The sequence below is a fragment of the Gossypium hirsutum genome, chromosome D02, assembly GCF_007990345.1.
Source record: "Gossypium hirsutum isolate 1008001.06 chromosome D02, Gossypium_hirsutum_v2.1, whole genome shotgun sequence".
Classification (NCBI taxonomy): Eukaryota; Viridiplantae; Streptophyta; class Magnoliopsida; order Malvales; family Malvaceae; genus Gossypium; species Gossypium hirsutum.
In genome coordinates, this window is record NC_053438.1 from 23,406,365 (window position 1) to 23,431,482 (window position 25,118).

At 32.1% G+C, this 25,118-nt stretch overlaps 3 protein-coding genes across 19 annotated transcripts; all 3 read left to right on the forward strand.

The window, feature by feature from the left end:
• Window positions 1-218: 218 nt before the first annotated feature.
• Window positions 219-3,235, forward strand: LOC107910698 (probable prolyl 4-hydroxylase 3). 3 transcript variants are annotated; one of them, XR_005910320.1, is made up of 9 exons: window positions 219-574; window positions 647-728; window positions 1,221-1,318; window positions 1,522-1,619; window positions 1,930-2,059; window positions 2,161-2,348; window positions 2,566-2,637; window positions 2,735-2,851; window positions 2,973-3,235. XR_005910320.1 is itself a non-coding variant. In XM_041088670.1 (8 exons), coding segments are annotated over exons 1-8 (861 nt in total). In that variant the 5' UTR covers window positions 220-383; the 3' UTR covers window positions 2,975-3,235. The 3 variants fall into 3 exon arrangements, 2 of the variants coding, with proteins under 2 accessions (XP_040944604.1, XP_040944605.1); XM_041088670.1 differs by lacking the exon at window positions 2,735-2,851 and having other exon boundaries at window positions 220-574; XM_041088671.1 differs by lacking the exon at window positions 2,735-2,851 and having other exon boundaries at window positions 220-424.
• A 2,855-nt stretch (window positions 3,236-6,090) lies between these two features.
• LOC107910697 (trafficking protein particle complex subunit 5) lies at window positions 6,091-13,260 on the forward strand. Of its 14 annotated transcripts, none has more exons than XM_016838657.2 (8): window positions 6,091-6,308; window positions 6,414-6,510; window positions 10,642-10,788; window positions 11,061-11,119; window positions 11,374-11,575; window positions 12,125-12,201; window positions 12,696-12,784; window positions 12,891-13,260. In XM_016838657.2, exons 5-8 carry the CDS (start codon window positions 11,476-11,478, stop codon window positions 12,982-12,984), a joined length of 360 nt encoding a protein of 119 aa, XP_016694146.1. In that variant the 5' UTR covers window positions 6,091-6,308; window positions 6,414-6,510; window positions 10,642-10,788; window positions 11,061-11,119; window positions 11,374-11,475; the 3' UTR covers window positions 12,985-13,260. The 14 variants fall into 14 exon arrangements, with proteins under 14 accessions (XP_016694146.1, XP_016694148.1, XP_016694147.1 ...); XM_041088672.1 differs by lacking the exons at window positions 6,091-6,308; window positions 6,414-6,510 and adding an exon at window positions 10,144-10,431 and having other exon boundaries at window positions 12,891-12,965; window positions 13,043-13,260; XM_041088674.1 differs by lacking the exons at window positions 6,091-6,308; window positions 6,414-6,510 and adding an exon at window positions 10,146-10,431 and having other exon boundaries at window positions 12,951-12,965; window positions 13,043-13,260.
• A 1,320-nt stretch (window positions 13,261-14,580) lies between these two features.
• Window positions 14,581-15,997, forward strand: LOC107910695 (NEP1-interacting protein-like 1). 2 transcript variants are annotated; one of them, XM_041088680.1, is made up of 3 exons: window positions 14,581-15,418; window positions 15,490-15,600; window positions 15,720-15,997. In XM_041088680.1, the coding sequence occupies exons 1-3, from the start codon at window positions 15,287-15,289 to the stop codon at window positions 15,840-15,842; spliced, it is 366 nt and encodes a 121-aa protein (XP_040944614.1). In that variant the 5' UTR covers window positions 14,581-15,286; the 3' UTR covers window positions 15,843-15,997. The 2 variants fall into 2 exon arrangements, 1 of the variants encoding a protein (XP_040944614.1); XR_001687723.2 differs by having other exon boundaries at window positions 14,583-15,158; window positions 15,234-15,402; window positions 15,490-15,997.
• Window positions 15,998-25,118: the final 9,121 nt, after the last annotated feature.

Below are 25,118 nucleotides of genomic sequence, written 5' to 3' on the forward strand. Positions count from 1 at the left end.
AAATTAGGCTGATTTATGAAAAAAATCGTAATGCTGAGAATGCCAATAAAAAAAAATTAAAGGCTCAAACTCAAAAACTCGGTATTTTTTTTACAATTATGCATTTATTTTACGCTCAAGCTTACTGCGAAGCATAAAAGAAATAAAATATAAAAACAAGGGTTATCTTGTCATTTCTTAACCGTCTTGTTGTATAAAAAGGCACGTTCTTGAATGGACGTTGTAAATTCGGTTAGTCCTCAAATAGTTCTCTTTCATTTTTTTTTTCCTTTTCGGAAGGAAATTTGTCAAAAGTTTATCAATCTGAAAAATATTAGGAATTTGGTATTATTGGATTGACCTTTAGGATTTTGAGCTGGAATCTTTCTTGTTTAGATTCAAGAATGGCGAAAGTGAGACATTCTCGATTCACAGCGAAGAAAAGGTTGACAGTAACACTTGTATTATCGATCTTGTTTATGTTAACAATCGTTTTGTTGATGCTTTTGGGATTAGGGATTTTCTCCCTCCCAATGACCACCGACGATTCTTCGTCCTATGATCTCACTTCTTATAGACGCATGGCTTCTGAAAGGTAAAGCCTTCGTCGCTTTGACACCTCTTTTCATTAGCATTTTCTAATTGTTTAACATTTGCGCTGATGCAGAGGAAGATTGGGAAACAGAGGGGAGAAGTGGACTGAAGTCCTTTCTTGGGAACCTAGAGCTTCCATTTATCATAATTTCTTGGTTGGGTTCTTTTCTTTTTCTTTTTTAATCTTTATTTTACCTAAAATGTATCAACGTTTCATATATCCTTGAGATTTGTTGGTCAGTATCAATTATTTGAAATTCCCAATTTCATCCCTTTGGTTTAATGTGCTTACGCTACGAAATTTTCCTTTAAACATTAAAAGAATTGAAATTATCCCCCCCCCCTCCAAAAAAGACGGAGGAAACCTTTCAAGTCCTTTTTCTTGTTACTAAACTAATATAATTCTGCCTAGTTAACACAACTTGCTTTCATAATCATGATCCTCTTGTAGTGCTGTTCAGTTTCTTAATTTGTTACTGTTTGGATTATTCATTTTGCTTCAAGTATATATATATATACAGCTAAGAAAGTTAACGGCATATGTATTTTAGTAGTAATAATGATGGTGATGATGATGTTGATAATATTTTCCACTCACAATTTCATTAGATGTAATACTTTTTTACTGTTTAAACTAATTTGAACAGTCCAAAGAAGAATGCGAGTACCTAATAAAAATTGCTAAACCTTTCATGAAAAAGTCCAGTGTTGTTGATAGCAAAACAGGGAAGAGTAAAGATAGCAGGTTTGCATTTCTTATCCTTCCATCTCTATTTTTGTTGTAATTATAAATGCTAACGAAAGATGTATATTGAAAATCAATTTTTTTTTTCAAATATAGTTCTAAAACTTATTTGAGGAAGCCCTGTTTTGTTTGAAGACCAGTTTATGTGTTGAACACTGGACCCAATGTTACATCTTATGACGTTAGACTTGTACTGTTCACAGGGTGCGTACAAGTTCGGGTATGTTTCTGAAAAGAGGGCAAGATAAAATTATTAGTGATATAGAAAAAAGGATAGCAGAGTACAGTTTCATTCCTATAGGTATGAGATTCTAACACAAAGCATAACCTTCTACAGATATTATCCTCTGAAGCAATAATTAAATTCCTTTTTTGTTCAAAAATCTGTTGACATGTTCTTTTCTTCCCTGTAATCTCCTGGTTATGAGTCTCAATTAAGCCTTAGCGGCCACATGCAAACGGGATACTTTTATAATTTTGGTAAACATATTTTTAATGTCCTTTTGCAATTAAATGGATTGTCCTTGTTTTTCCAATTATTGCTTCTTTCTTGTGGCTGATTGTTTTTCTTTTTTTTTTTCTGACGAGTTAGCTAATTTCATAATCTACAGAGCATGGAGAAGGTCTTCAAGTTCTCCACTATGAAGTTGGACAGAAATATGAACCACATTTTGATTACTTCGTTGATGAGTACAATACTAGACATGGAGGCCAGCGTTTGGCTACTATGCTCATGTATTTGTAAGTTTTATAATTTTCTCTGTACATGCCTATGGAAACTGAACCCAAGTTAAAAGAAAAAGAAATGTTACCGCTTACATTAGTCAATGCTACTGATGCAGGTCAGATGTTGAAGAAGGGGGGGAGACAATATTTCCAAATGCCAAGGGCAATATTAGCGCTGTTCCATGGTGGGATGAATTGTCCAAATGTGGCAAAGGTGGTCTTGCTGTGAAGCCTAAGATGGGTGATGCATTGCTGTTCTGGAGCATGAAACCGGATGCCACAGTAGATCCTTCAAGTTTGCATGGTTTGCAGTCAATCCCTTACCTACCTTTCTTGGGTTTTTCTTTACTTGTATGGTTCAAGAATGATTGAGCAGTTTTGCATTTCCATGGGAAAAATATCTACAGCCATACTATAATATTGTGACACTTATGTTAAAAAACATTTCTCATTCATCACAACTTTTAGTTATCTACAGCCAAATAAACAAAAGAATTTAACTGTCTTATGGCTGGTGGCAGGTGGGTGCCCGGTAATTGTGGGGGACAAATGGTCCTCTACCAAGTGGATGCATGTTAATGAGTACAAGAAATGTAAGTATAGTGGTGTTTTTTGAGGATACATTACCATAGAGAAATGTAAGTATATATGCTAATGGTGGAGGAGTGTTTTTTTTTTTGAGGTCATTAGGATCTTAAAGTTTGAGCTTGGTTCAACATAAAGATAGAACTATGGAGCTCAAGTTCTCATGCTTGGTTCGAACTTAATTTTCAATGCTAATAAAAACAAAAATGTACAACTAAGCTTGTGAGTATTAATTATTCGAATTTGACTCCATTGCTAACAAAAATAAATACTCGCTTTAAGGATAATTGGTGTTATTATTTGTAGCTGTTGAATCTGATAGGCGATGCTTTTTTCTTGACAGGATACCTGGCTACACACGTCATAGCGGTATAGTACTCTGATAAAAGTGTGATTCAGATTCATGTAACTCTTTACACTGAGGTCCATTATTCTTTAATTTTATGTATCTTTTGACCTAATTTATATACAGATTCATATTTGTTTTGGGTGTTTCCCCATGGTAATAGTGAGAAAATGTAGGAGATAGGAAGATGGGTGGCGGCCTCTAGAAATTTAGAAATTACATTATGAATGAATACATCTCATTACCCAAGGTGGTTTTCTCTTTTGTTGTGGTTGATTTATTTTGCTATCAAAACTAGTTACGTTGTGCATCTCAAAAGCAAATAACGATGAAATGCTGAAAATAGTTGGATGGATTTCAGATTTCCAAGATTTTATTATTTTAATATAATCTGTATTTGATATATTAAATTGTACCCAAAATGAAACAATTTATTTGTGATATCTACACTCTTATCACTATTTAGCTGGGACCTCTAGATTGTGAAAAGCATTGCTCTCTATCCTTCACCGATAGCAGCTCGAGAATTTGTCGACATCAAGTTCAATATTAACTACAAAACACAAACTCAACTTGGCATTTCAATAAGAGGACTAGCAAGACACCTGTAACATGTATATCAGGGACTACTATTAAATTCTATCTTTCGAGAATTGGTTAAACCGAAGCTCTGATATCATAAAAATTGTAACACCCCAATTTGACCATCTGACTGACGAATGGTGATGTTATCAGAAAATATAAATCATTTCGTAATGACAAAAACATTGGTTTTAGTAGTTAAGGCAATCAATACGATTTTAATAAAACAACCTTAAGATGACGTTTGGCAAAGTAGTATTTTTAAAACAAAACCAAAAGAAAATAAAGGTATACATTCCAAAATGTCACTCGGTGGATTAAAAGAATTAAGGCATAAATCAAGGGAAAATAAGAGTAAGCCTTAATTCACATAATATAAAAGTTAATAAATTGGTAAAGTGTCATCGTTCGTTATATACAACTGTTATATAAAAGATTCAATTTTGCTTTTACACAATTCAATTACAAGAGACTTAAACAATAGTCCCGATTTGATATACATGTTACGACAGTATGATGAATGGCTTACAAAAGTCTGTTGTCTAGCTAAGTCCCTTCAAAAGTCCACATTCTCAACAGATCCTAACATGGTAAGGGAAACTAAGTAAGTTCATAACGAACTTAGTGAGTTCCAATGATAAATAATAAACTTTCAAACAAGGTCTTCAAGAAGTGAAATTAAGCTAGGCTCTAACAGCACTTAGTAATACCAACAATTTACACGCGGATACACCAATATAGTTGTGTACGATTCGTTGGCAGATTCATAACACCAAACAATTAGGGTTCGTTGGCGGATACTATCCATCGCAGAATGCAATCACTAGTAACTTCAATTTTTATGTGAATATTAGTTGTGTCAAATCCCAAAAATAGACAATTTCGCACCACAACCAAAATTAGATACTTTTCATTGTTAAGCACAAATCATGCGGATACTCATTCATCTAAGCACTATTCACGTGTATTAACTTTACATAACACTTGCATGCTTTCCATGGACTATTCATGGACCCCTTCCTTGTGGTAGCTTTTGATCCACATATCACTCCGAAGAGCCATGGTTTCACATTCACGGTATTGCTCCATTGAGCCGATATTTCATATATCCAACTGAACATCTGCAAATCCTCTTTGTTAATTCCAACACTTACATGTTCTCCTGTAAGGTCAGTGTATTCACCTATCGTGGTTTGCATTACATGCCCTATCAGAGGTAACTCTTATATCATACCATAATCTCCATACATTTCTCCCACCACATCTCAACAGTTCCCACCGTTTCCCCCTTCCACCATTCCAGATACGGAGCTTGTGGGCCAAGGAAGAGTATCAATTTACAATCATCCATGCATATACTGTTATTATCATTTTAGTTTGTTAACACAAACATGCATTTTAAATGAACTTACATACATGGAAGACAACATTATCATGAAATTAGCTGGGATTTAACAGGAACACAAATGAAAAGAACTCACTAGAGATTACTAGAAAAAAAGCTTTGCCTAATTTACGGGTTCTTTCCTTTTTGCATTAGGGCCTTCTACCATTTCTTTAGCTAAATAAAATTACACACTTTATTAAGTTCAAAAACAGCTAAACTTTAATGTAAAAACAAGAATCGGAAATATGCAAACATTAACCAGAGAGAAGTTTCCTTCCCTTCAATCTCCAGTAGAAACCTATATAATTTTTTTCCTACACCCCTATCATTCCTTGATATTAAACTCATTGAGGACTCAAGAATGTACAAACAGTTGGCTTGAAAAAGTCAGTTACTAATCAAGTTGAAAGTTGGTACCTTTTTTCACGCAGCGAAGAATACACTAGGTTTCTTTTGAAAGAACAAAGATGAATAGAGAAAAGTAAAAAAAAGAAGTCATTCTCTATTAAGCTTTTATCCTGTTTATATAGGAATTAGCCTGTAATTCCAAAAAAAAAATCCTTCTCTATTAAGCTTTTATCCTGTTTATATAGGAATTAGCCTGTAATTCCACTATAACTTGTTACCTAATCATTTTACATGCACATAACGATTCCACTAATCACACACGGTTCCACTAATCAGACACCATTATCGAAGCACTATAGGTGTCCTGCAAAATGATACGTTTCCTATATAGGACTTGACACGCTTCCTGTACGTGTCCTACCATTCTGGATTCTAAAACAACAAACCTATTCACCACAATTGAACTCGCCAATGGCGGGTTCACAACGAAAAATCTCACCAAATACGGAATAGGAATCTGCAAGATGGTAGAACCTAGCGGAGTATTTCGCAAGAGAAAATTTGCCAAATGAAACAAGTCAATTCTTGCGAATTTGACTAGCTCATATGTGAGTCATCACCAACCTTACTTAGTTAACCAACCAAAACGTGAACTAGAAAAACTTGGGGTGTAACACCTCAATTTAACAAAAAAAAATAGACTTGAAACATGTTGACATGGGCCCAAAGCCCATTTATGGGTATTTTAAAGATGGGAAAAAAACTCACCAGCTTCATTCTTTTCTCCTCTAGCCAGTAGCAAGCTTTTCATGGCTTCCATTCTTTCTTCTTTCATTTCTTTGGTTACTTCTTTAATTTCTTCCAAAATTTTCACTACCCACCTCGAGATTTTGTTAAATTTTTTTTAGAAACAACTTCTTAAACTCATTTCCACCATCAATTTTATCATTCTCAACCTAGGGATTATGGAGCTTTTGTGAGAAAAGTTGAAATTAAAGAAAGAAAGCTCAAACAAGGTAATAAATTGCTTCCTACATCTCAAGTTAAATTTTGTAAATGGTTGCTTTAAGAAAGCTTAAAATGAATCTATATTAATTTTTGAATATATTTTTGGTTTATAGAAAATGAGGAGACAGTGATTACTAGATTTTCAAGCTTGATTGATAATGGAATAAAGCTTATGGAAGCTTGATTAAGCATTATAGAGCATTCATTGAGGTAAGTATCATAAGTACTCATCCTTCTCCTAAGTTTGTAAGCTTAGGATTTATGAAATTTAATATTATAAATAAATGTTTAATGGTGTTAATATTAGTATGAAATTTCATACCATTACGATATGAAATAATTCATTAAAATGTGGAGTTGTAATTATTAGTGATAAAGTGCTATGTTAATTAAAAATATAACAGAAGAATAAGCTTAAGTGATGGGTTTAGTGTTTAAATATAGCATCTCTTATTTTGATATGTTATCGGATCGAGCGAGGGATGTTACAAATTAAATATAACAATTTAACAAAAATTTAAATATTCCTAACAATTTAAACATAAAAATTCCAAACAAATTAAAACTTCAATAATAACTCCAAATAACTTAATATCTTAAATCACACAATATCAAATAGACTTGTACATGGGCTGGGCCGCTTGAAAAATGGGATGATTTGAGCAAAAATATAGGTCCAAAAAATAGGTTTTGATAAAAAAAATAAGACCTGTTTTTTAAACGGTTCGGGCCTCGAGTAAGCTTTTTTTGCCCGGCTCTGGCCTAGCTCGAAATTGCAAAAAAAAAGCTACTGCTTTTATTTATTTATTTTGCCATTGGTTTTTTCATTGTTTTGCTATCATTTCGCTATTATATTGCTACTATTTTATTATTATTGTTTGGATATTGTATAACTGTTGTTTTATTTTTAATTTTGCTACTATTTTAGAGGTATTTGTTCGCTAAGTTGTATTTATCTTAGTGTTATCTAAATATTTTTTTTTATCTTTTTCCATTTGTTGAAAAACACTTATTTTAATGTTTTTAATGTGCTTGATGTATTATATTTTTAAAATTTATTTTTATATAAAACAATAATATAAAATTTTTCATATGGGTAGATTGAGCTGAGTTCGAGTTTTAGTATTGTTATCTGGACTTGACTTGAGCAAAATTTTACGCCCATTTTTCGGTCAAGCAGGACGCAAACCTAAAAAAACATTTTTTTACTTAACCCGAACTGACCCACGCACAACTCTAATATTAACGTATTAAAAAAAAAAACCTTGAAAAGATACTACCACAACAATCCCAAATAAAAGAAACATAATAATTGCAAACAAAAAAACATACAGCAATCTCAAATAATACAAAAAAACATACAGCAATCTCAAATAATAGTTTCAACCTGTGAATATTTCATAATATTTTAGCCAGTTACTTAAAATTACTTCAAACGGTTAATAGAAAGTAGTTTAGAAAATGAGTTATCCAAAATAATAGCGATGCAAATCTGAACCCATTGGAAAAATTCCCAGAACAATTCAGTCACCAACATGCTATTGAAAAGGACATTAAAATATTGATCAAGTCATCGTAATAAGTAAGGACTAATTAAGGACAACATTCATATATGTGCTCAATATTTTGATGAATAATGGAAAGCAGACATAAATATATTTAAAGAATCTTACAAACCAAAGATATTATCTGTAAATAAAAATAAAAACAATGTCATAAGTAAATCACTAACGAGTTTACATTATCCGTAAAAAAACTAAAAAAAAAAATCATGAATAGATTTACATTTTACTAAAAAAAGTAAAAATAGAAACAAGGTTACAAGTAAATCATTAATGGGTTTACATTTCCTGTAAAAAAACCTATTAAAAAGAACTAACGAGACAAAGCGTCAATTGAGGAATTGGAGGCTAGTGGTCGGTGGTTGACGGCCGGCAGTGCCTGACCAGTGCTAGACAATGGTTAGGACAGCTTGTTAGTCGAGGCTTAAGGGGGTCTTGGGGGAAATTTTAGGTTTTGGCATGGGAAATGGGACTTGAGATTCGTGGTTGGGGAGTTTTCAATTGGGGAAATTTTATTTTATTTTTCTTTTAATGATTTTTGGGTTTTGTTGATTTTTTTTTAATGTGATGTGGGTATATGTTGTACTTATGCTTATGTGCCCAACTTTAAAAATAATTATAATATTTTAGTATTTAAAATTTCATATTAAAAACTATTGATTAATTAGATTTTAAATACCAAATTTAAAAAAAAAATTATTTATTATATTATTGTCAGCAAATCCATTATTTAATATTTATACTTGTAATCTTATGTTAAGTTCTTGACTGAGCATCAACTCAGTTCGGAAATTACTAAATTATTATTACTTTACATATTAACAAATATTAATTTAAGGATGCTTTTTGTCTTTTCATTTTTTTAGTAAAATAATACTATAACAAGATTTGAACTTAGGGTTTAAGATCATTAATATAACAATTTGCATTATAACAACTTAGTTGTATAAGATTACATATCATTACGAATCTAGTAATTTACCTTAATTATATTCTGCTAATTGTATATTTTATAATTGTTGATGCATAATATCAACAGAAGTGGAGAAGGAGGACAGGGGGAAATGTCAAAGAAGGCAGGTTCACTTGTTCTAGGGTTGAGAGTCGGAAAGGTAGAGGGACTTAGGTAGAGGTGGCACTACACCAAAACAGGCTTTTCGCGGCATTTTTAGTGGCGTTTGGATAAAAAAACCGCCGCTACAAATTGAGTATTAGCGGTGCTTTACATAAAACGCCACTAAAGATCGAGCATTAGCGGCGTTTTTTAAAAAACGTAAGCCCAACGGCGTCTGACCTTTCGGGGCTTTAGCGACGTTTTTTGAAAAAGCACCGCTAATGCTTGGGGCTATAGCGGCGTTTTTGAAAAAGCGCCGCTAATGCTCTGGTCTTTAGCGGCATTTTTGAAAAAGCGCCGCTAATGCTCGGGACTTTAGCGGCGTTTTTGAAAAAGCGCCGCTAATGCTCTGGTCTTTAGCAGCAATTTTAGAAAAGCGCCGTTAATGCTCTGGTCTTTAATGGCATTTTCGAAAAAGCGCCGCTAATTCTCGGTGCTTTAGCAGCGTTTTTGAAAAAGCGCCGAAAAAATATTTTATCTGTCTATTTACTATTTAATTTGTTTATTTATATTAATTAAAATTCAATTTATTTTTAATCGAATATTTGTTAAAAATGGATAAATTTGAAATAATTTGAAATAAAAACATAGAAAAATATTTGTTAAAAATAGAAAAATTAAAATACTATTATTTAAAATAATTTTAAAATTTTTGGGGTACATGACTGATTGATTTTTAATTTATATATTAAATAATTTCATATATAATTGTAAAAGATACGATAGTGTTAAATGATAAAATTTTATACCATTAGTTAATGCTTTTATATATTTAAAAAAATTTAAAAAATATTAGTTTAAATAGAATTAATAAATAAGTTTAAATAAAATATATTTAAATATTAGTTTAAATAGAATTAATAAATAAGTTTAAATAAAATATATTTAAATATTTAAATATTAGTTTAAATAGAATTAATAAATAAGTTTAAATAAAATATATTTAAATATTTAAATATTAGTTGAAATAGAATTAATAATTATATTTAAATATTTTTAAATAAAATGATTTTTATTCAAAATGAAATAATTTTTTACGACGTTTATATGAAAAACGCCACACAAAATAATAGGGCGTTTCTACAGAAAACGCCGCAAAAATATTTAACTTTGAAAAATGGCGCCATTTTACCCCAAATTTCCCCCCCCTGAAATCCCTAATTTCCCATGGACGACAATATTTTCTCAATTGCCACTCTCCAACAAACACTCTGCTTTCCCTTTCTCCTATTACCCTTTGCCCTCTCTCTTTCTCTCTTTCCTCTTCACCTGACCCTATCAAATGAACCCAGCTTTCCATCTCGCTACCAGACGACGACGTTTTGAACTCCTTCTTCATCGTTTTCTCTACTTCCCCTTCTTCTTCTGCTCTCCAATGGCTATCCCCGCTGCAAACGTTTAACAAAAAAACACCCTTTTGTTTATACCCAATGCCAGTGTAATGATTTTCAAAAGGTTCTAAACTTCTAAAAGTTTTAGTGCTTCATTGCTCTCACCTTTACCATGTTGCACTCTTATTTGCTTGTTTACTTTTGGAAGAAAAAAGTTATATCAGATTCGGATTAATTTTTCTTCTTTTTGTTCGTAGCTCAACTCGTTTGTATATTTTCCAAGGGTCTTTTTGTGTTTGATTGCTGTAATTTGTTTCATGCTTTTGTGTTCTAGGAAAAAGACTTGAAAGTCATAAGAGAAGCTAAGATCCGAGAAGAGATGTTAGACCGGGAAGCTTCACTTAGATGAGCAAGAGCAGAAGCATCTCTTTCTGATGGTATCTCATGGGGCAGGGGAGAGGATGCTATTGAAGAAGCAGAGGTTTGTATTACTTAGAAACTAATATAATACTATTGAAATTTTTTAAAATATTTTATTTGATCAAAATTTTTTTTTTAAGAAAAAGACCCGAATTCTTTCTCCCACAATTTGGATGAGTGCAATGGCTCTTTGTTGTTTTCTTTTGGATCCACTTCATTCCATTAGCTAGCAATCAGATAAATGTAATTAAATTTTCAAAAGGTCCTAAGATTCGCCTCTGTGCTGGCATAGAGGGCCTTTATCACATATTGAGTAATGATTTTCTTTTGAAGGATGATGGACCAGATGTTGAAGGAAATACTAGCCATAAATTTGTCTCCAAGGGGTGGAGGTATAACAGGATTTATAGCAATTTTCTTGTGAATTTGAATTCTACTGTCTAATATATCATAAAATATGAAGGTATAATGTGTCTCTGCCCTTTTCAGACCTTATTTTGTTGCAAGAGGATTATTATGACTATAGCATATTACATATATACAACGTATTATTTTTAATGCACCTCTGATGCCTATGAACTTAGACCAGCTTGTGAAGTTGTGATGCAGCAGTGTATGTGAATAAATTTTCATCACTTGCTTTCAGGTAGTTGAAAATTATAAAGATTTTGCATTCTTAGACTATGCAAGAGTTGGTAGGGCATTGGCCTTATATGAGGTTGGAGACAAAGAAGAAGCTTTTACAGAGATGGAAGATGTTTCAATATCTTTAAAGGGATATCCAGGTGCTATATTAGAGTTCAATATCTTTAATATAATTTTTTTTGGTATATGGCTTTTTCAAGCAGGTATGATACACTTTAGGCTTTTTCCTATTCATTTATTTTTGTGATAAGTGATAATGGAAGTAATATTTGCTGGAAGATTGTTAAGTTCAGATAATTGTTTTAGTTTCTTTCAGTTTCTATGTCTGGTTTTTGCTTAAAAGATGTTGCTTTAGAGAAATCTAGGTAACCCTGAACTTTATTACCATTTTCAGCGATGCAAAACTGTTTCTGGTTATGGAGTAGCTGTCAAATGTTATTTGTTGTCTTGCATTGACTAATGCTTTTTAAAAAAAATTAATCCATATTATTGGACCAACCATTATATTTACAATTTCGTTGGTTTTATTTTATTGAATGGAGTTTGTTTGTCAATATTCTTAAGGAGCATCATTGACCATTTACCAGGTTTTCTCTTATAGCATTAGGTACCTTAAAAAGTAGTAACTAAAGATGAACTAGATTCTGCCTCAAAATTTTTCTCATCCAAGTTAGCTAGAAGTTTTTGTTTCCATTTGGTGCATGGTTTAAAGTTTTGATCTAATGTTTGTTGTTTCCAACTTTGATGTCCAGGTGAAACTTTCTGTCTCTGGCAGGGATTTTTGTTTAACCCTCATTTCAAGACGTTGTTGACATTATGCTGGGACAAGGTTAGATGCTGGGACAAACAAGGGGTTCCTTCACTCTCTCTTGATATCTCTTCCTCTTATGTTATGCTGAAATGCATCAGAAAATGATAAAGTTTAAACTAGAGACTTGCTTTTTCTTTTCCCTTATTTTATTTAAACTGTAAATTCCTATTCTTAGCAAGCAACCTGAGTTTTAGATCGTTTCAATAATTCACCTTTTTCTTCTTGTTGCAATATTAGGCATCTATTGAGTTTGTTTCCTTTAACTTTTATTTTCTCATTGAATTATTTGATTTATCCATTAAATTAGTCGAGAAATTATGATCAAATGAGGCAAATTAGTCTCAAAATAAGAATAAAATAAATCCGTTGAGATCTTATTACTTTAGAAAATAGAAAAGGTGTTTACATAAACCAAAACTAATACCAAATCAATAGTAGCTTTTATTGGGGATTTGTTTTAAATCAATTTGGAGTCAAAATTTGAACTGTTGAATGTTGTGCTTCCATTTCAGGTTAGCTTGAGTGCCTTTGCATTTTTGTTCTCTGAGCTTGTTCAGTACAATCAAACTCGGGTTGACAACATTGCTGAATTAGAAAGAAGGTATTTTTTCTTAATGTTTTATAGTTGAATCTCATCATTGCTGACTGATCTTGAGATCTGATTATTTAACATTAAAGCTAATATTGGGATTTGGGATGATGCTTAGTTCAGTAAATGGCTCTTCTATTGTCAATGAATCTAATATCTTTCATGGAAAATGGATCAGGCTGGAGGATGCAGGGTATGCTGTTGGGGCTTGAGTTCTTGAACTTTTATGCTGTTGGGGTTTATCTGATCATTTGGTTTTGCATCCTTTAGATATTGAAGGTTTAGTAGAGGATTCAATCTCTTCAAGCTGGAAAAGCCAAGGCTTGGCACTTCTTCACGTGGAGTGTTATTTAATGTTGCATTCCATGGTCGTTTATCTTAGTCGGAACTTGAATTTGGTGTTATTGAAACAGGGTTTTGTAGCTACCTTGTGTACTAGCTTCTTTAACCATGATTGTTAATTATTACATGTTTTTTAGCTTCTTTTATATTTGGCCGAGTTAATATAGATCAGATGAGCTGTGAGGTAGATTGCTCATTTATTTAAACATAATATTTTAATTTTAAATTTAAATTCATTAATTTTTATATTTAGCTTTAAAGTTAAAAGTTTAATAGAAAATTTAATTTAATTAATATTTTTTATCCTTAAAAGTATATAGTTTAAAGTTTAAATTTCAAAAATAAAACATAATATAATATTTATCATAGAAAGAAATATTATTTAATTAATTTTTTTAAAAGTCATGTTTTTAGCGGCATTTGTGAAAAAGTGCCGCTAAAAGTTTATTTTATAGCGGCGTTTGTAATAGAAGTGCCGCTAAAAGTTATGATTTTTAGTGACGTTTGTGGTAAAAGTGCCGCTAAAGGTTATGATTTTTAGCGGCGTGTGTGAAAAGCGCCGCTAAAGACCATGATCTTTAGCGGCATTTTTTCACGTAAACACCGCTAAAGTTAGCGACGTTGTCAATAGCGGCATTTTTTGTGACGCTTTAAAAAAGCGCCGCTAAAAGCCTATTTTGGTGTAGTGTGGTAGAGGGTTTAATGTATTAGGTTTGAGAGTGGAGAGAAGTCTCGATACCAAGTTGATTCGTAGGGTATTTATAGGCAAGTGAGAGTTCCTACCCAATTATGCTATAAGGTTAGATGCACATTTAAGGTTACACATCATTACTAATCTACCTTCTTTTTATAATGTTAATTGTAAATACTATAATTTACCATAATGTTAATTATATGTAGGAGTGATATCGCTTTGTTTTGAATGGGTTTTTAGGACTTTTTGAAGCATCCATTATAATTCGATTTCAGCTTAGTTTGGTTCTTGGTTTTCCTATGTTAATTTTTTATTTTAATTTTTAAACTTTTTTCAAGAACTTGTGAATTATTTTCACTATTTTAAATATAATTTTTTTCTCAATTAAATAGTTTTATTTATATTTAATTAGTAAAATATATAAAGATTAATATAAATTTTTTAAATATAATATTATTTTTAGATAGTAATATGGTTTTGCCGATTGAGTTCTAGCTCGATTGGTATGAATATTGTTGTCAATACAAGAGAACGTGGCATTATCCTCCTATTCATAGATTAGGGATGAGTTATGACTAGTTATAGGTATTGTGTAAAAAAATAGATAAGATCTTGTAAGAAGATTATTAAAATAATAATAACATGGTTTTTTTTTTTTGGGATAAGTCAACTCTCCAATCCCATTGACACCTCATACAAACAGGAAACGTTTTTTTAAAACACATATAAATTTAATAAAAAATAAGATAAGAAGAGGAGTAATAATGTATAATATTTGTAAAAATGATCCACAACCGTTGCTTTTGAAACAAAGAAATAGAGAAATAAGTAATTGAGGAGATAAGTTTGATTTGCCTTTTTTTGGTACATGTGCAGTTGGGAGATTATAGCCCACCACTTTGACCACGTCTTCAGAACTTTAAAAATAATAGTACAATTATTCAATCATAGTAGAAAAAATAACGTAAAGGTTTACCAAGTAGGAGTTTCAGAGTAATGTGTTATACAATTAGGTGATTATCTATCCCTTCCGTTTCACCTATATCATTTTTAATTCACCCATCACCGCCAAGTTGGTCCTCCTTCCTTGACCTCTCCTTTGGTTCAGTCTCATATATTTCCATTGCCATAAATCCTTCTCAATTGCCCTACAATTTATAAATTTCTAGGTGTCTTCAAACAGTAAGCCTAAACTTGAAACTTCTCCCAATGGACTTTACCATCTGCCCTTCTTCTTCCTTTATCATGCCATGCTTTCTGGCTCAAGAGGCCAGGAAATTTTGCTGCTCAGCAGCTTCCGCAGTTATTACTAACTGTTTTTTGCAATCTTCATCTTCATATTTGCAGTGGGTTTGTTCATTTTTCCCTTTTGTTTTCATCTTTTTATTTTGCTTTTTTTTTTAAAGAAAAAATCTGTTCATGCAGTTGGAGCAACTTTAGGAGGCCTGACCGGAGCTTTTGTTGGGGCAAAAACAAAGATGGGTCTTATGTATGGAGCCGCAGTTGGAGTGAAGGAAGGCAGTTTTTTGTCCATCAAGTTGTTCCAGATTTCACTCCTAATTTGCAGTTCTAATGATTCGGCATTGGCAACGAGGTATCTCCTTCAACCGGTAAGATACCATCTTTCTATAAAGCATTTGTCCCTGCGGCTGCCATTGAAATCCTTGGTTTTGGGTTTTAGATAAACGTATTTGAATCTGCTACTCCATTCATCCAAGTCCCCTGGAATAAGGAAGGGTTGTCAGAGGATTCGATGGACAAAATTCCAAAGATGAGAATCACAGAAGAAAATGTACTCAGCAACACAAACCCTTGTTCCATTTGCCTTGAGATTCTCTTTTTTTTTTTCTTTTTTTTTCTTTTATCAATTTTCATGATTGCTTTTCTTGATGGTTGGTTTCAAAATTCCAGGACCTTTTACCCTGGGAAACAGTTCATAGGTTGCCACAATGTCACCATACGTTCCATATATCGTGTGTTCAAAAGTGGTTAATGGGGCATAAATCTTGCCCATTATGCAGGAGAAATTTTTGACTATTTTCCATTCAGATTCTTTGTACGTACGGTGGAGCTCCCAATTTATTTATTTTTACATTTAAACCATTCCCCATGTAATTTGTGGTAAATTCCTTTGTTTTCAACATTTTCATATTGTTGACGTAACATAAGACAAACTAGGCTTGGGTTTCCATCACCGATGTCATTCGCAACTAATTTCAAGGAAGCTGACACGAAATTCAAAAGACCTCTGCCAAAGTTGAAAAAAGAAATAAGATTTCAATCAACATCTGAAAGTGCCAGTTAGCAGCCTATGAAATCTCACGAGGAAAACATGCTGCCAGACTTTATCAAATCAAATATTAATTGAAAGAAAAATAATAATATACATATAAAATTAATTAAAAAATATCATCAAAACATTAATTAAAAATAAAAAAATTTTAAAAATATGAAATAAAAATAACATTAATATGCTTATAAAAATAACGGAATCTCAAATTCAAGAATGCATTTGCAATTATCTAATCATCTAACGAAATGAGTTAATATGTTAAAAATATTAATTAAAAATAAAAATAAAAAACTTGAAGCAACATTAAATAAAAATACAAATGTGAGTAGTAAAAGAATAAAACTCGAGACTCAATGTTGTAATTATAACTATCTTACCATCTAACGAAAAAATTAACATCTTAAAAAACATTAATTAAAAAATTAAAAAGCTTGAAGTAACATGAAATAAAAAATAAAAATATGAGTAAGAGAGAAATTAAACTCGAGACTCAAGGATGTAATTGCAACTAATTAAACAATCTAACAAAAGAGCTAATATGTTAAAAAATTAATTAAAAATTTAAAAAATACAAATGTGAGTAGGGGAAGAATCGAACCCGGGACTCAAAGATAAAAACACTAATATTTAAACACCTGGTCAAAGTTGAAAGCACATTTAATTGGAAGTGTTTTCTCACCATATTCACTAAAAGACACATTTTCTCAAAATCGACCTAATCCAATAATTATGGTTAAAATTCAGCCCAGACTTTAGAGCTTAAATGGCATCAACAAAGTTATTAATTTTATGCATTTGTTGATCATATGATTGTAGGTTTAAGTTGTTAATTTTTTCTTATTCTATTTAAATATTATTTCAGTTGAATGAAAATATATTTTATTTTCAAATATTTCTATTTTCTTCTTACTTTTATTTCCATTTTTTGAAATTATAGTTAAATTTAAAAACAAGAAAACGGTATCAATGCTCTCTTCTTGCGGGACTTTTTTTTTTCTATAGATTCAAAAAAACCCTTTTCACTGTATGTCTACATGGAGTCAAATGATCTTTAAGGAGCTGTTAAGGAGTACTATTAGGCTCCTCGCCTGCAAATCCAACTATGACGTAAATAAAGAATCATAAGAAAAAAACATGAAAATCAAATTTTAAAGAGTTACGTTATTTGTTGTAGTCTTATAAAAAAGAATTTATCAGGATTATGACAATGAAGTTAACATTTGAGGTATCAAAGGAATGAGTATTCTCAACATGAAAATTACCCAACAATCTAATGTCCAATGCTTGGTCTAATGCCACATGTTCATTCTAATTTTAGGAGTGTAATAGCAAGATAAATTCGTATTTTTAATATTTTACTTTTTGGCTAATTATTGAATAAAATGCTATTAAATTTAGATTTTTCTTATCATGAATGAAGTTGGTGTGTTGAATTCAAACTCTTATAAAAATGGGCTAAATTGGAACAAAAAGCAAATAGGAGGGCTTGATTGAAAGATTGAAGATTCAAAAAGTGGCTGGATAAAAATTGAAAGATTTTTTATATTGTTACAACTCTGTAATTAGTTTAAATTTGATTTTTAAATTTTGAATTATTTAGTGATAATCTTTAGGATTATTTAGTGATAATATTTAGGAAAAATCTAGCTAAATTTTAGCACTAAAACTGTATATAAATATCGAATAGCTACAGCTAATTGAACACACATTTTACCTTTAACATTTAATAAATTCTCTATTTTTTTTTCATTCATGCGTCATACTCTATTATGTCATTTCAAATCTTTTTTTTTTTACTTTCAACTTTTTGATTAATTGCCTACCAAGCCCTTCCCCTTCCCACTTTTCACAATTTCATTTAAACCATTTATTTTCAAGCATGATACTTTTCATGATTAACTAAACCCTTTTTAGCCTTAGCCCGGTTATCGCTTCGACAAAGTAATCATGAGATTTGAACCCACACTAAATACTTTGCAATTCGATATTCGCTATCTCTCATGTATATGAGATAGTACAAATTCGTCCCTCAAAGTTGATTCGATTTCAATTCAAAAAGCGCGCGTTGGGTTGGAATCGTTTGGCGTACAGTTGGGAAGTTGAGTCGGCGGTGCTGTATTCAAAATCCCGCGAACAAATTGGCGTGTTCAATTGGAAAAAGCTAGTTGGATTCCGTTAAGGGAGATAGTGATTAGATTTAAACGACCCACATGATTGAGGCCGTTAATTCGAGTTGGGCTTTTCAGATCGCAAGGTTGTCGAAGTCTTAAATTACGGCTACGTGCCACATGGTTAGAAATTCAACAATGTACGATTTGTAGGTGATACCAGGATCGACTATGAGATGAAGAGTTGGCGGTTTGAGGGATCCTCGATTGCTATAACCAACTTATCGATTGGAAGAGAAAATCTAATTCAAGGATCGATTCAAGATTGGAGTACACCGAGACTAAGATTAAGCTTAAAATATTTTATTTACCGATTTATTTTATTTTTTAAAATTTATTTTTGCATTTTTGAATTTGTTTTTTTATTTTATTCTATTACACGTCATATTTCCTTATTTTATTATCTTAATCAATTTAAACCCCCCATTTTTATTTCTTTTTTTTTCAGCACTGTTACGCACAGGTCGTGGGCACGACTATGACTGCGACAACGATTTTAGTCATGAAAAAGGTGAAATTGGATAGTCAGTCCCCGTGGATTAGACCCTGCTACTCTATACTGCCATTTTGTAACACCCCAAACCCAGCCTAAACATTAGGGCTGAATCTGGTGATATCACATTGTAACACCCCTTACCCGTATTCTATGCTGGAATAGGGTACGAGGCATTACCAGAATAAATACACTTATAAACATATTAAACCGAGTTATAAAATTTCATCCAAATTAAAAACTTTTAAATTATTATCTTTGAGTCGCTAATTAGGGTTTACGAGGCCCAATACATACCTATTCATATGCTAAATATATCCGTTAAATCAATCCAATATTGAAGAATCCACTTTAAGTCAGAATCAATATTAATCACAATCATAAATCTTTTCATGTTATTTTCATATATCACTAACTGAACTTTGAATGTCAATTTACGAATATGTAATTCACTAACACGTTCTGGTATACACAATGTTTAATTGATGAAAGTTAATTGAGCTAAATTTCATATTCACTCCAAATTTTCTTCTATATCCATAAATGCTTTCACTTACCATTTACCTAACCAATTTCTCAAACCAAACTATCACACAACAATAATACATCACCTGTGCTTCATGAATTCAATGTTTGAATCTTATCACCATCAAATCCATGTCATTCGAATACTTAAATTTTATTCAAGCATATATTATTACATTTCATATACCAAGCATATGTCAAAATTATGAATATGTAATAAATTCATTTGTCATTTATTTGACTAGCAAATTAATCTCAAAATTCATAACATTCCATTACTTAAGATATGCCATAAAACCCTCCTTTAACATAAACTAGCACCATGGCCGAATTTTCAGTATGTTATTTATTTCCCTTTTTCTAAATCACATAGCAAAATATTACAAATATGTATATATTTGAATACTACAATTATGCATCAACTTACCAACATGAGTTAATTCATAAGCCACTCATGACATCATTTCATGCCAAATATACCACACGCATATGCTATGAAACTTTATTTTCTCTCATGAGCTTACCATGACCAGTAATGCACCAATATAAGCATCACTCCTATTTCAACATTTATCGATTATAATCAGACATTTAACCAATTATACACAATTCATTCATATACTTTATTGTCCTCCTCCTCCTCTCCATCCCAGAGCCTTTATGTATATAACATGCTTAAATAGCATTATACATAATTTCACTATTCACTTATATTTAAATTCAAAGCTGTCTAGTCAAGTTACAATCGCCAAATTATTTTTATCTGGATCTACAGAGCTCCAAATTAAGTTCCGTTAATTTTCCCTGAAACTAGGCTCACATATATTCTTACCATAAAATTTTAAAAATTTTTGTCTTAGCCAATTAGTACATTTTATTCTTTAAAGTCACCCATATTTCACTGCTCAACATCTTTGACCTATCTTCACTAAAAATGAATTATCTCATTTTACAGAATTCATATGATATTTCTGTTTATTTCCTTTGAAATAAACTCATTAAGGATTCTAAGAATATAAATTATAACTCATAATTATTTTTGTACAATTTTTAATTATTTTCCAAAGTCAGAACAGGGGATTCCAAAATCAATCCGACCCTACCTCACTAAAATTAAAATATCTCAAAATATATAACTCTTTTTCTTGCTCTGTTTCTTTTATGTAAAAATAGTCTCATTAAGATTTCATTTCATATCTTATTCACTCTCTAATTCAATTTCCACCATTTTTGGTGATTTTTCAAAGTCACACTATTGTTACTGTCCAAAACTATTTTGTTGCTAATTTTACTTTTTCATAATTTCACTTTTTCACTTTCAATCATTATTCAATTCAATTCCACACATATATTCATCATTTAATCACACTTAATCGTTACATGATCTCATGTATTTTCACTTAGTCAATTTCCTGATGAACACTTCGGAATAATAACAGATACACGGTGGATTCAGCACATAGCAACCACCCTTTGTAATCAATGATATCCGGTGGGATCAGCACATAACAACCACCTTATAATTAATGATACCGATTCACATAGTAGCCTGCACATAGTACTACACATGTGACCATCACTATCTGATACACGTAGTAACCTGCACATAGTACTACACACGTGACCATCACTTTCACTTTCACATAGTGGCCTACAGACAGTCCATGCCACACATGTGATCATTTCTGTCACTTCATTTGTATCCCTTTTTATTCCGAATGTTCAATCGGGAAATTTATCACTTTTTCTCATTTTTTCCTTTTTCACTAATCAAGGTCAATTCCTTGTCTTTCTTGACTTATAATAACACATTTAACTTATTTAACACTCACATTATTCAATCCAGTCCAAAAATCACATTTTGGAAAAATTACATTTTTGCCCCTAAAGTTTCACAAAATTATGATTTTTCCCCTAAGCTCGGAAATTAAAATTTATTCCTTTTTATTATGTTTTATGACATGCTGAACATTTTTTCCTTCTATGGCAACATCAAATTCTCACTCTAACACTTACTTATGAACATTAGGTATTTTTACTGAGTTTGTCAATTTACTCGTTTTCACTTAAAATCGGCTAGTAAAAGTTATTTAACATAATTTAAAGCTTCATATTCTACCATAAAACATCAAAATAAACATATTTCACCTATGGATATTTTTCAAAATATGAACCCTAGATTAAATTATTGCTAGAATAAGCTAAATCAAGTTACCAGGACTCTAAAAACGTAAAGAACATTAAAAACAGGGCTTGGAATCACTTACTATGGAGCTTGGAAGCTTGAAAACCCTAAATATGGCTTCCCCCTTGCTGATTTCGTTCACCATGGAGAAGATGGACAAATTTTTGGCTATTTTGGCCTTTTTAATTCTTTTAATTACTAAATGACCAAAATGCCCCCAACTTAAAAATTTTCTATTTCACTTATCTCTTGTACATTTTTGTCCAAAAAGTTAACCAATGGTCTAATTACCATTTAAGGACCTCCAACTTAAAATTTCATAACAATTGGACACTTCTAACATGTAGAACTCAACTTTTGCACTTTTTACAATTTAGTTCCTTTGACTAAATTGAGTGCCCAAACGTCAAAATTTTCGAACGAAATTTTCACGAAATCATTTTGTGAAATCGTAGACCGTAAAAATATAATGAAAATAAATTTTTTTCTCGTCGATTTTTGGTCCCGAAACCACTATTCTGACTAGCCCAAAATTCGGGCTGTTACACATTTACTATTATTTTGTCGTAGGAATTTATATTTAGTGGTTTTGACGCCCATCAAATTTTGGAGCCGTTGCCAGGACTGGTAAAAATTTCTAATTTTTGTTTGTTTTCTTTATGACCTAGTTAGAATCGGTGACTCTAGTATTTGAATCGGAAATAGAAAAGTTGGCTCAAACATTTCGAAAAGAAGCTATTTAGTGCGATAAACAACCACAACCTAAATTTGAAGAAGGATCTTACACCGAAGATATTTACTCATCTGAAGATTCAGGTGATATGGAATATCAAACTATACGCCAACTTGTGGCTGTACCAAATTAATAACAACCGCTATGCATAACTTATCCAGCGGGCGAAACTCCGTTTGAGTTAAAGTCGGGATTAATACACTTATTGCCTACTTTTTACGGTTTGAAAAATGAGAACCCCTATACTCATTTGAAAGAGTTCCACATGGTTTGTCTAAGTATGAAACCATAATGAGTAACTGAGGATCAAATAAAACTACGAGCTTTCCCTTTTTCATTAGCTGACTCTACTAGAGAATGGTTGTTTTATCTACCTTCGAGATTTATTAATACTTGGACTGATATGTCTCGATTATTTCTTGATAGGTTTTTCCCAGCAGATCGAGTAGCCGAATTACAGAGGAGTATAGTCGAAATTCAGCAAAAGGAAGCAAAATCACTCTATAAATATTGGAGCGATATAAGAAGCTGTGTGCAAGTTGCCCATAACATGGACTGACTGAATAGTCGCTCTTACAGTATTTCTACGAGGGGTTACTCCTAATGGAGATGAAGATGATTGATGCCGCTAGTGGAGGGGCCCTTGTGAATATGACTCCCTAAAGAGCTAGGGAATTAATTTCGACTATGGTTGCAAATTCTCAATAGTATCGACCACCTATGGAACCTACGAGAAGGGTTCATACGCTAAGTACTCCTTCCATTGTAAATAAGATTGATGAACTTACTAATGTGGTTAAAATATACTTGCAGGAAAATCGAACCTAGCTTGGTTATGTGGGATTTGCACTCAACCTGATCATCCAATCTACTCGTGTCTGTTTTTACTAGAGGACAAAACTGCACAAGTAGATGCTGTTAAGAATTTCCCGGGGCTACCTCAAAGGCGCTATGATCCATGCTCGAACACGTACAACCCAAAGTAAAGGGACCACTCAAATTTAAACTATGGATCGAATCCTCGATATAATCAACGATATCAACCAAGACCACCTCCACCTCAATAGTATCAACCTCCAAAGCCATCTTTTGAAACCACAGTAGAGAGGTTAGCCGTTACCACCGAAAAGTTCCAAAAAAAGACTGAAGTGTATCTTCAGGAAATGGATCAGCAAATAAGTAAGTTAGCACTTACATTTAGTTGTTTGGAGAATAAGGAACTACCATCTCAAACTGAGCCAAACCCACGTCAAAATACAATTGTTGTGACCATAAAGGATGCGTTAGGACTAGTGCTTGGCATAAGTTGTGACCACGACGTTGAACAAGAAGAACAAAAGGCCAAACCAGTAGCTGCCATGAGCCGACACCACATAAACCATTTGTTGTACCTCCCCTATAACCTGGAAGGCTCGCCCAAGTTAAAAAGGAACGAGAGAAAAAAAATCATTGATATATTCTAAAAGGTAGAAATTAATATTCCTTTACTTGATGCAATTAAGCAGGTTTCACGCTATGCAAAATTTCTGAAAGAACTGTGCACAAAAAAATAAGCTCTAAGGAAACGAATGGGTAAATATGGGAGAAAACGTTTCTGCAATACTACAAAGGAAAATTCCACCTAAGTGTAAGGACCAATGTATGTTTTCTATATCCTGCAAAATAGGTAATATTGACATAAAGAAAGCAATGTGTGATTTAGAAGTATCTATTAATGTAATGCCTTTATCTATTTTTAAATTTCTAAACTCGAGTCATTTGAAAGAAGTAGGTGTGATTATTCAATTGATAGATAGGTCTTGCGTATATCCAGAAGGGGTATTGGACGATGTCCTCGTATAGGTAAATGAACTAATTTTTCTTGCAGGCTTTTACACAATCGATATGGAAGACGACCACTCAAGAAATGCTTCTGATATTTTACTCGTGAGACCATTCCTAAGTACCACACGTACAAAAATTGATGTTCGAAGTGGAACCTTTACTATGAAATTCGACGGTGATGTGGTAAAATTTAATGTTTTTGAGGTGTTGGGCCAACCCAACACAATGTCGAATATTTCTAGTGTTGATATTATTGAACCACTAACGAAATTTTATTTTTGAGTAATATGAAGAGGATAGGTTACAAATTGTACTTTGCAAGAGTTTAGACCTCAATACGATGGATAAATTGGAGGAGATAATGACATTCATAGAATCGATTCGTGAAACTGTTGTTCTATTGGAGACTCCACAAGTTCCTAGAAGTCAAGGTAAATATTTTGAACTGTCGAATTCTAAAACTAAACTCTTGCCTTATATTTTGCAAGCTTCAAAATTGGAAATCAAACCGTTATCAGTATATTTAAGGATCCTGATAGGGGAAAAGCCAAACCAGAACAGAAAAGCTAAAAAATGCCTTAATCCACCTATAATGGAGGAATCCTGGAAATACTTCAAGGACAATGAGAAAAGGTTGAGATCTTTCTACGAGAACTTTCAAGTGCACATAGTAGAAAAATTAATTCTCAAGGAACCAAGCAAATAACACTCAAGTCCTCGAGCTAACAATGTTAAAAAAAGCGCTTTATGGAAGGCAACCCATATTTATCTTCATTTATTTAATTTAATTTTGAATTCTAGTTTAATTTGAGAATTAAATAAAATATTGTTTAATCCATTTTCTCGCATTATATTTTAGGTATACGAACCGCTAAAAGCAATAAAGTCCTAAGACGAAGACGCAATCCGGTTACTAGTGAAAAAGATGAGCAACTACCTTCAACTATGGATGAACTACTTCATCGCATTGAAGCTCACCTTGAAATAATAGAAGCAAACATCTCAAGCATCCTCAACATACTACAAAAAGGTCACTTCCACTGTCCTCCGACCCATTGAATATACACGGGAAGTACACTTTGCCTAAAC